General features: G+C 46.8%; 1 protein-coding gene across 1 annotated transcript; it reads left to right on the top strand.

The window, feature by feature from the left end:
* The first annotated feature begins 1,770 nt into the window (after positions 1 to 1,770).
* LOC119296349 (myb-related protein P-like) lies at positions 1,771 to 7,041 on the top strand. Its single transcript, XM_037574746.1, has 3 exons — positions 1,771 to 2,206; positions 2,387 to 2,516; positions 5,911 to 7,041. Exons 1-3 carry the CDS (start codon positions 2,074 to 2,076, stop codon positions 6,686 to 6,688), a joined length of 1,041 nt encoding a protein of 346 aa, XP_037430643.1. The 5' UTR covers positions 1,771 to 2,073; the 3' UTR covers positions 6,689 to 7,041.
* The last annotated feature ends 2,161 nt before the right edge of the window (positions 7,042 to 9,202 follow it).

A 9,202-nucleotide genomic window follows, 5' to 3' on the forward strand; every position in this document is an offset into this window, starting at 1 on the left:
CTAGAAGAAGAATTTTATCTTGCCGGGGGCCCATGTTTTCCAGATCAAAGTCTTGAAATCAGTCCTTGGCAAATCCTCAAACTGGGCATTGTAGGCAGAGGATGCGCGGTAGTTTCCTGAGGTGTGTAATTTCCATGTGATTCTGTCTTCAGAGTGGGGCTGCAGGATCACATTTGCTGCCCTGATTGCTCTCCAAAGGATAAGAAAATTCTGTGCTAGCTGAGTATTTGCTTGTTGCCTGAGATCCTTAATCCAAGTTTTTATTTTGTTTAGACAAATTCATCCGAAACCAGTTTTCGACTCACGACGCATATCAATATTTCTAACTGGATGCGCTCCTTCGAATTTCCGTCGACCGTGATGGATCTAGCTGGGCAGGCCCGTCTCGAAGGTACTCCTATATACCTCGTCTCATTTTCGAGACATTATACGCAATAATGCAGACGTCACTGCGAGGAATGATACGGAGGGACCGATCGATACGCTGGATCGGGAAGGACACCGAGCGCTGCCCCGATCGATCAATTTGCCCACCTCGATCGAGCTACAAGAGATCAACAGCCGAAGAGACCGAAAGGGAAGGCTCGATCGGAACACAGCGACGTCTATCGAGGCACACGCAGAAATCTTCACGATTCCTCACCGAACAGATGGTCGGGCCCGTCTTTTCTTCCCCGCGAGTACAGAGGACAGACACGAACAGCGCAGCTCACATTGCGTGATAAATCACAGTCGTCGTCATAGCTCAGCTAGCTTGTAGCGTGAGTAATGCAACACATTGGTTGTATATATACTATCCGTGTTTTCTTTTTTGCGAGGAAAAGTACTGCGTGTGTTAGGTGCCGCGCGTGTGGATCGTGTCGTGTTGCATCAGATTTGGTCGAGGTATATTCTGGATCTCATGCTTTGTACAGCAAACGCGAACACTAAGGGATACCTTCCGAATCAATCTATGTATTGTAATCCTTTTCTCATACATAGCACGCGTCCGTCCCTGCAAGAAGTGACACGTATATATATAACCAATTCAATCTACATCAGTAATCCTTTCCAAACAAAAAAATCTACATCAGTAGGAACAACTCGCTTTACCATTCGGCATGAATGATGAACTATATCATCAAAAAGGAAAAGGAACAACTCGCTTTATGTTTAAGCAATAAATAATGTGTATAGGGATACAAAGTCCTTCATGGACGGGAAAACCAGACCAGACGTCCAACAGGAAGAGATGAAGCATATATAGCGAGTTAGTTTGTAAGTAGTAGAAGCTCGAACGGGGAAGATTAGGTACGAGCTAACCAACAGGAAGAGATGAACCATATCCATCGGGAAGCGTACTGAAAAGAGCCGATTAGCCATCCACTGAATCAGCTTCGGGATAGCATTCAAAATGGTTCATCTACTCGAGGCAGTCCATTCTCGAGAGAGAAAAAAACTCGAGGCGGTCAGATGGTAAACAGAGATTTCGCTCTCCCAAGATCCTCGAGTAAATATATTATACACCACATCAGCCGGCCGGCGTGTATAGCGATCCATGTGTGCGAACTACGTGGTCGCCGGAGAGGCCGCGAAGCGGACGATGGTGAGGCCTTGCGCCACGGCGCCCAAAGGTCCCGGGGCGCCCACGTGCCCCTGCCTCCAGCCACACGGCCGCTCGTGTCCCTACTCGGGCCAAAGTTAATTGCCGATACTACGTAGCACGCTCCTCCTCCTACGTATACCGCCCTACCGGGGCCCGGGCGACGTCTCGCGGTGCTATATTATGGCGCCTCTTCTTGCCACCGTGCGTGGCCGAAGCTAGCTCGCCCCCGCCCCCAAGAGATCAGGGCCGCCCGAACGACTGACCCAGAGAGAGAAGAGGAAGATCATCGCCTTCATCTCTCACACCAACTCCTTTTGGACGCGAGCGCGGATCCACTACAGCCCCACCGCGCGCGAGCTACTAGTATCTAACTAGCTACGTAGCTAGCCTCTGCAACATCGCCCACGCCCGCCTGGCCGGCCGGCGACCACGCCTCGTGTGTTGGGAGCTAGCCAGCGAGACACGTACTCCAGAATACAAGGGCGGCCATGGGGAGGGCGCCGTGCTGCGAGAAGGTGGGGCTGAAGCGGGGGAGGTGGACGGCGGAGGAGGACGACATACTCGCAAACTACATTGCCAAGCACGGCGAGGGCTCATGGAGGTCTCTGCCCAAGAATGCAGGTGAATATCGCATAAGCCCGTGCATGTGCGAGCTAGAGCTAGAGCATCATCATGACTACTTTAGCTATTTTCTTTGTCTGCAGCATGTGCTTAATGAGTTGAAACTTTTCAGACAGATTAACTAGGCAGGTCATGACTAACATGTATGTTCATCTGTTCCTGCTTCGGTTGTATATACAGGGCTACTGAGGTGTGGCAAGAGCTGCAGGCTGCGGTGGATCAACTACCTCAGAGACGGGGTGAGGAGAGGCAACATCTCCAAGGAGGAGGACGACCTCATCGTCAAACTTCATGCCACCCTTGGCAACAGGTACGAGTCTGTGGATACCAGTATACACCTGTTTTAGTTTACAACCTTTAATTTTTACCCTGCGATGTTACCCTTGCAAAAAATAGTACGCTGGCAGCACTACAGTGTACCAAAGTTTACGTGCACCTCTACTTTCGAACAACCCGCTATGCATAGAATTAAAGGAGTACCTAGAACTCATCTAGATGAGATATAATTTGGTCTCATTCACTTTAAAAATAAGAACAAATACAACCCACGTCAGCACATAGACATCTTATAGCAAAAGTGTACATGAGTTCTAGCAAAAGTGTAGAATTAATGAGTAATAAAGTTCTATTGGGAGGCTTCGAAAAAAAAGGATTATATTTTATCTAAATGAGTTCTAGCAAAAGTGTAGAATTAATGAGTAATAAAGTTCTATTGGAGGCTTCGAAAAAAAAGGATCCATTGGGAGTCACAGCCACATGGATCAGTCCAAAAGAGGTAAGTAGAAAAAACTCTAGTGCATTGACTACTGTGTCTCTGGCAGCACATGCATGGCTTTGTCACGTGCGTTCAGAAGCTGTCAATCGTGAAAATGCCACGATAAAATCTCGTTGGTAAAAGAGCTCTGTACGTACGCCGGATGCGTGTACCACAAACTAGACGGTATCCGACTGTTTAGGTTGAGAGTTCAGATATAACGCTTATACATAAAATCATAGCGTACAGCTCAGTATGCTACTACATATAAATCATAGCGTAATGACTGTAGTGCAAATTGTACAACGTCCGACAATTTGGGTTGAGAGGTGAGGCATCACATCCAATACGCTACTGTATGCTTATATGGCTGAAATTAACATAGGCATCACTTCGTTTTCTCGTCCGGCCTTGTTTCATGTGCTTTTTCTACTGTGCATAATCAATAGTAGTGTCGTTCCCGTCAGGTCAATTTAGCTATGTGGTGCTTGTCGCTGGTTGCATTCCAAACCTGTGGCGGAAGGGCATGGCGCGTCTGCAGTCTGATCGCTCCTCTCTTTCGCAATGAATGCACGAAACCTTCTAGGCAACACGCGCGCGTCCTGCATGGCGAGCCCAGCCCTCTCGGTCAAGCTCGGGAATTTGTAGAGCGTGGTGATACACGTAGGGAGATGCATGGTCTGTCAATGCTCCGCTGTATATTTGTGTCTTCAGTGCCCGCACGTAGTCCTTTTTAACTCCAACACAAACCCGCTTATCATCTGTAGTGCATAGGAAAAGGAAATTATTTCTTTCCCTTTCTGTCGAGAGAAAACACTTGCACGGGACATGATCGCTGCCGTGTGCTTTCTCGTGTTGAAACGTATATATAACACACAAGATAGCTACCGCTAGCACCCACCCAAAGCTAGTTCCCTTGGATATTAAGGAATTCGACCGCATATATGAACCAACTACCCCGTCTGTTCATACATAAAATATTGAAATTTGTGGGATCTTAAACATATATGTATTCATTAGAAAAAAAATATATTTTGGAGGGATCATTAGAGAGTATGTTAGTAAAAAGTACAAAAAAAATTATTGCTACACACCAAAAAACAATTCATGAAAATACTGCGAAAATATCACAGTACCTCGTTTCAAATAGTACCATTAGATTTCTCGTGGAAACATTTCCATTATTTTCTATTATATGTACCAAGAAATTTAAAATAATGTTCAAAGAAACATGTTTGTGTCTAGAACAACATATTTACAAAAGAAGGGAGTAGATGACTTCCATTATTTTCTAATAATATAACAAATGTCTCTCTCCACTTTCCAACTAAAAAAACAAATCTCTCTCTCTCTCTCTCTAACTTTTTTAGCCTCTCTCTCCCCAACTTCTTTTAGCCTCTCTCTCCCCAACTTCTTTTAGCCTCTCTCTTTCTCCAACTTTTTTTAGCCTCTCTCCCTATATATAACTTTGACTACTCATATTTGGAGCCAAACAAAACTAATAGCAGTAGATGCATCATGAAAAACAACATAATCTTGTACTCCCTCCGTCCCATAATATGAGAGTGTATTACACTAGTATAAAAAACGCTCTTATATTATGGGACAGAGGAAGTAATTCTTAAATAAATATAAACACACACATGTCAACAGTAAATGTCGAAGTAGCATAATCAGCAATTTTTAACCGAGTTGAAGTTACTCCAATTCTTGATGTCCGTCCAAATCCGTCTCAACTAGCTGCACTTAAAAAGAAGATGGGCCGCCGCGGTTCACACTTACAAAATTGGCATAAACTACAATTTGGCCAACTGCGACGTTGAAGTGTATCCGCCGTCCACACTTAATCACTCATTTCTAATGCCCAAGAAACAATCAGACCTGTCTGATTACATAGGTGCTTAGAGGAGGAGGTTAGTCCTCAATGCGTAGGTGCATAGCGTCTTTGCTTTCTTCATTTAGGAAGTTATTATAGATTGTAAACTATGCTTTTGTTTAGGTCCCGCATCTAGCAATTGTTTCTTCATTGGTCATCAAGCTCCTCTTTCTTCTCTTAATTACCTTGCAACACTAGATTCTTTTGTTGGTTTTTGCCCACTTCATAGTCTCAGCATATGTACAAGACAGTGGGAATGGCCTGAGTGAAACAGACGCACGGTAACACGTTACACGTGCACGTGCATACATGTGCGTGAGCCGCGCGCATGAATACCTCACTAGCTATTCTCCAGAACCAGAAGCAAAGTAGCTAGGTTGGCGCGGTGCGTATACCTTCACTAATCTTCTTCACCTGCCACGGCGAGGAAACAAGAAGCGACAATCAGCTCTCTTGTCAATTAAAACTTGTCACGTTCTTCCTGCGAAGGTTAACTCGCAGTTCTTTCTCGTGGCGACTTTTCTCTGACACCCCACCCTATCATTATCATGCAAGATATGATGTTTTTCTTTTTCTTTCATTGACGAAAAACAGAGCATCCATTTTCATTGGCTGTAGAATACATCTGGCACACGAGTCACTGTCCGTGGGCCCAGCAGGTTTAATGCAGGGCCCACGTGTCTTAAATGTTTTCAGCCTTTACGTTGACAAACACTGATAGTGAGAGCTGAGGGGACCCCGAGGTCCAGGGCTCTACTAGGCTGCAAGCTGCTGCCCGTCAAGTGTACGCCGCTGAGCTTTCTGCCCTTTACGACACGCTCTAGCCCACACCCTGATTACGGCACACCAGCGGCCTGCGTCAATGCACTAGTACTATACTCCGTGTACTCTCTTTTTTTCTTTTCGTTTTTTGATAACCGTACTCCGTGTACTACTCCTTAGCACGGTTAACCTGCTGCAAAAAGAACCTCGTAAAACGTCGCCCTCTCGTGTAGATATATCCCCTTTGCTTTTAGCCGCGACATGTAAATATCTCCAGCTGACCAGCATGCATTTTGTCTGACTGACTGGCAGATGGTCCCTGATCGCCAGCCACCTACCAGGACGAACAGACAACGAGATCAAGAACTACTGGAACTCGCATCTCAGCCGGCAGATCCACACCTTTCGAAGGATCTACACCACCGTCAGCGACACCGCCATAACCGTCGACATCAACAAGCTTTCCGCCGCCGGCAAGCGGCGCGGCGGCCGCACCCCTGGCCAGTCGCCAAGGAGCAGCACAAAGAAGAAGCCGGTGCCGGAGCCCATCACCAAGGCGAAGGACGAATCTAGCCCGGCCGGCGCTGCGTCATCGGTGTCAAGCTCACCTCAGAGCGACGAGGCTAGAAGCGCGGTGGTCGACCCGGACCAGAACCAGCCCAACAACAGCATCAGTGTCAGCCACACTTCTGATGGGCCCTGCAGCGAGGATGGGACGTGGCCCATGGTCATGGACCCTGTAGATCAGACTGGCGTCCTCGAGGCGAACTGCACGGTGGATCAGCAGATGGGGCTCTGGGAAGTGAACAGCTCAATGAATCAGATTGGGATCATGGAGGACGAGAGCGAGATGCAGGCACTCCTGTCCAGCAGCGTTACAGCAGAGAATGGGCTTGTTGGCATCGATCCCGGAGGCCTGTCTCAGGTGGACCATCTCTTGGACATGGACTGGGAGGGGTTTGCATCCCATCTATGGGACCAGCCAGCCCAGAATGGCCTTCTACAGCCCGCTGAGCCGCAGGCGGCGACGGGCTCCGAGTCGGACGAGCTAGAGTCGTTCGTCAGTTGGCTCCTCTCCGACGCGTGCTGAGAAGATCCCACAACGGCAGCGGCGAGCAGTCACAGCCCATTGCAAAGCAGGTGTCTTTTTTCTTTATCAGAAACAATAGCAAAGCAGGTGTCGTGTGTGTGCAAGTTTTGGTAGCGTTTGCTAGCTTTCTTGTAAATATGTGTGGTCTTGTGCATGTACTTTTCCTATATCATAGCGTTGGTGGTAGAGTCGTATATGGCGTCTGAGCGTAGTGGGGATCTGCTAGGTGTTCTGTGCAATGCATCCCGGTTGCTGTGGAAGCTCGCATCATTGCAGCAGCAGTGAAATGAACCTTTGAGTTGAACCGTTCGAGTTCGTGTCCGACTGTACACTATTCGGATCGAAATAGAGTAACAAGGAAAAGGATATGTATTGCGAGCCAGCAGAGCAAGATCTTGTTCGGCAGGCCGTCAACCACGGGTAAGCGAATGCAGTGAGCCAGTGACTAGAGAGTCTCATGATCAGTGACGATTCTACACACAGGCCGTGGGGCCAGTGACCCACAACTTTTGGAAAATCATTCCAATTCCAAAAAATAGAGGGTTCGGCTCCTCTGCAATTGAACTATCACTGTACGGGTACTGTAGTTTTAATATCTACCATGCATTATAATCTGATGGTTCTCCTTCCTCCTCCTTAATCCTGTTAATCAATGGAAAGAAAAAACCTATTAGTCCGTGAGCTGCACTGCTTCGTCCTTGCGTCGCCGTCGGAGGCCTGATGCGGCCAGTAGTTCTTGGGGCACCAGCCGTGGAGGGCATGGCAGCGGTCGGCGGGAGTGGCACCTGCGTGCCCGACAAGTTGATCGAGGAGGTGGAGGTCGGAGGCGGCGGTGGCGGAAGGAAGAAGCCGATGCTTTGACAGGACAGATAGGAAGAAATGAGAGCCTTCCGATGAGATTAAACGGTGGATTGTGCAAGTATCTATACCGGTGTAGTAATAACATGACTGTACGACTAGCCACAGTGGGAGTAACTTCGGTAGTAATATCGAGTCCAACCCAGCAAATTTGCTTATGTGGCAATGAGTTAATGAGGAGAGATGTAGTACTAGTAACTTAGCTAGTTACTGTAACATCACATGTTCCAATGCAATATGAGTCTATAACCTAATAAATAAAGCTTTGCATGTTACCACATTTATGTTACTACCCACTATTAAGGTCGTAACATAGTCTAGGGATATGTGTATATTACTAGTGTATGTTACTCTTCATTGTTGCTAGTCTACTAGGGGAGGTTACTGTTGCACTAGCGCCTGAACGGTTTGGTAACATGTGGGTTGAATGCTTTTCATACGAACACATTCTACAATTATTTTTTATTTTTTGAGGGAACACACATTCTACAAATAGTTTTACGTACTAATTCATTCTGGTGGCAGTTAGCTAAAATCAGGTGAGTAGTTACCACACTGGTACGTACTCCCTCCGTTCCAAAATAGATGACCCAATTTTATACTAACTTTAGTAAAAAAGTTAGTACAAAGTTGAGTCATCTATTTTGAAACAAATAGAATAACAATTTTGTACACAAGATTGGGATTTTTGAAAGGAAAAAATGTTTCGTGTCACTGGTAAAAGGTGTAGTGGATTGTGCATTGTGTAGACATACTCCAAGAATAGTCATTTCCGTCCAAATGTTTTCCTTTTTCTTTGAAATAAAAAAGGTAGCTCATGCTACCTTATGCATTTCAAAACAGGCCATAGCCTGAAGACCGAAGAGGTCAATTACATGAAACTTATGTTACGCACCATGGTGCAGAGGCCATAAGTTGCCTTTTATCAGAAGAGGAAACACTGGGGGAGGGGGTGGAGTTTAGAAGAGGTTAAAGGCAACTGCTTAGGGACTATGCTAAGAACTAAATTGTTGCACCCAGAAATCTATAGCCTCCTTATCTCTTGTACGCATAGCCCTATTCCTCCAAAGTGACAAGAGCTGGACAGCATATTGCCTGGTGTAAGACGGTGCCCAACGGTGAAGATGAAAAACCCGATCGTTTCTTGCATGCCACAGCATGACGGCACATGCAGCAAAAAGAACATGCACTTTCCAGGCAGCAGGCCAGCAGTGTTGTAGTTTCTGCACAAACTCCACCAAGTCCGGGGAACAGGAGGCATATGCCTGGCCACCTTCAACTTGCACCAGATAGCAACAGCCGGAGCACATCGTAGGATAAAGTGACTGCTAGATTCAGTGGCCGGGCAGATATCGCAATCCGGGTGAGAGGCAACAGAAAACCAGCCCTTCTTTGTCATGTTATCCTACGTATTGAGTCGGCCCCAAAAAGCTAGCCAAAGAAAGATCCAGTCCTTGAGAGGGATGATTGGGTCCCAGATCCACTGCGCGAACATACACGACATACCTCTGAAATTCAGCAACCCATATATATATGTTGTGGTGACCTCACGGTGGCAGACGGCAGTTCGCCGAAGGTCCGGGTGTGCCGAAGCAGGCATCACCTCCAGCAGAAGAGAGTGGAGACGATGCAGCTCCTGAACCGCAGTGTTTGAGA

The sequence above is a fragment of the Triticum dicoccoides genome, chromosome 4B (assembly GCF_002162155.2).
Source record: "Triticum dicoccoides isolate Atlit2015 ecotype Zavitan chromosome 4B, WEW_v2.0, whole genome shotgun sequence".
In the NCBI taxonomy this organism is placed as follows: domain Eukaryota; kingdom Viridiplantae; phylum Streptophyta; class Magnoliopsida; order Poales; family Poaceae; genus Triticum; species Triticum dicoccoides.

Coding starts and splice junctions, on each gene's coding strand:
- LOC119296349 (XM_037574746.1), top strand. CDS start 2,074: ATGGGGAGGGCGCCGTGCTGCGAGAAGGTGGGGCTGAAGCGGGGGAGG. Junction 2,207..2,386: donor GTCTCTGCCCAAGAATGCAG/GTGAATATCGCA, acceptor TTGTATATACAG/GGCTACTGAGGTGTGGCAAG. Junction 2,517..5,910: donor CATGCCACCCTTGGCAACAG/GTACGAGTCTGT, acceptor ACTGACTGGCAG/ATGGTCCCTGATCGCCAGCC.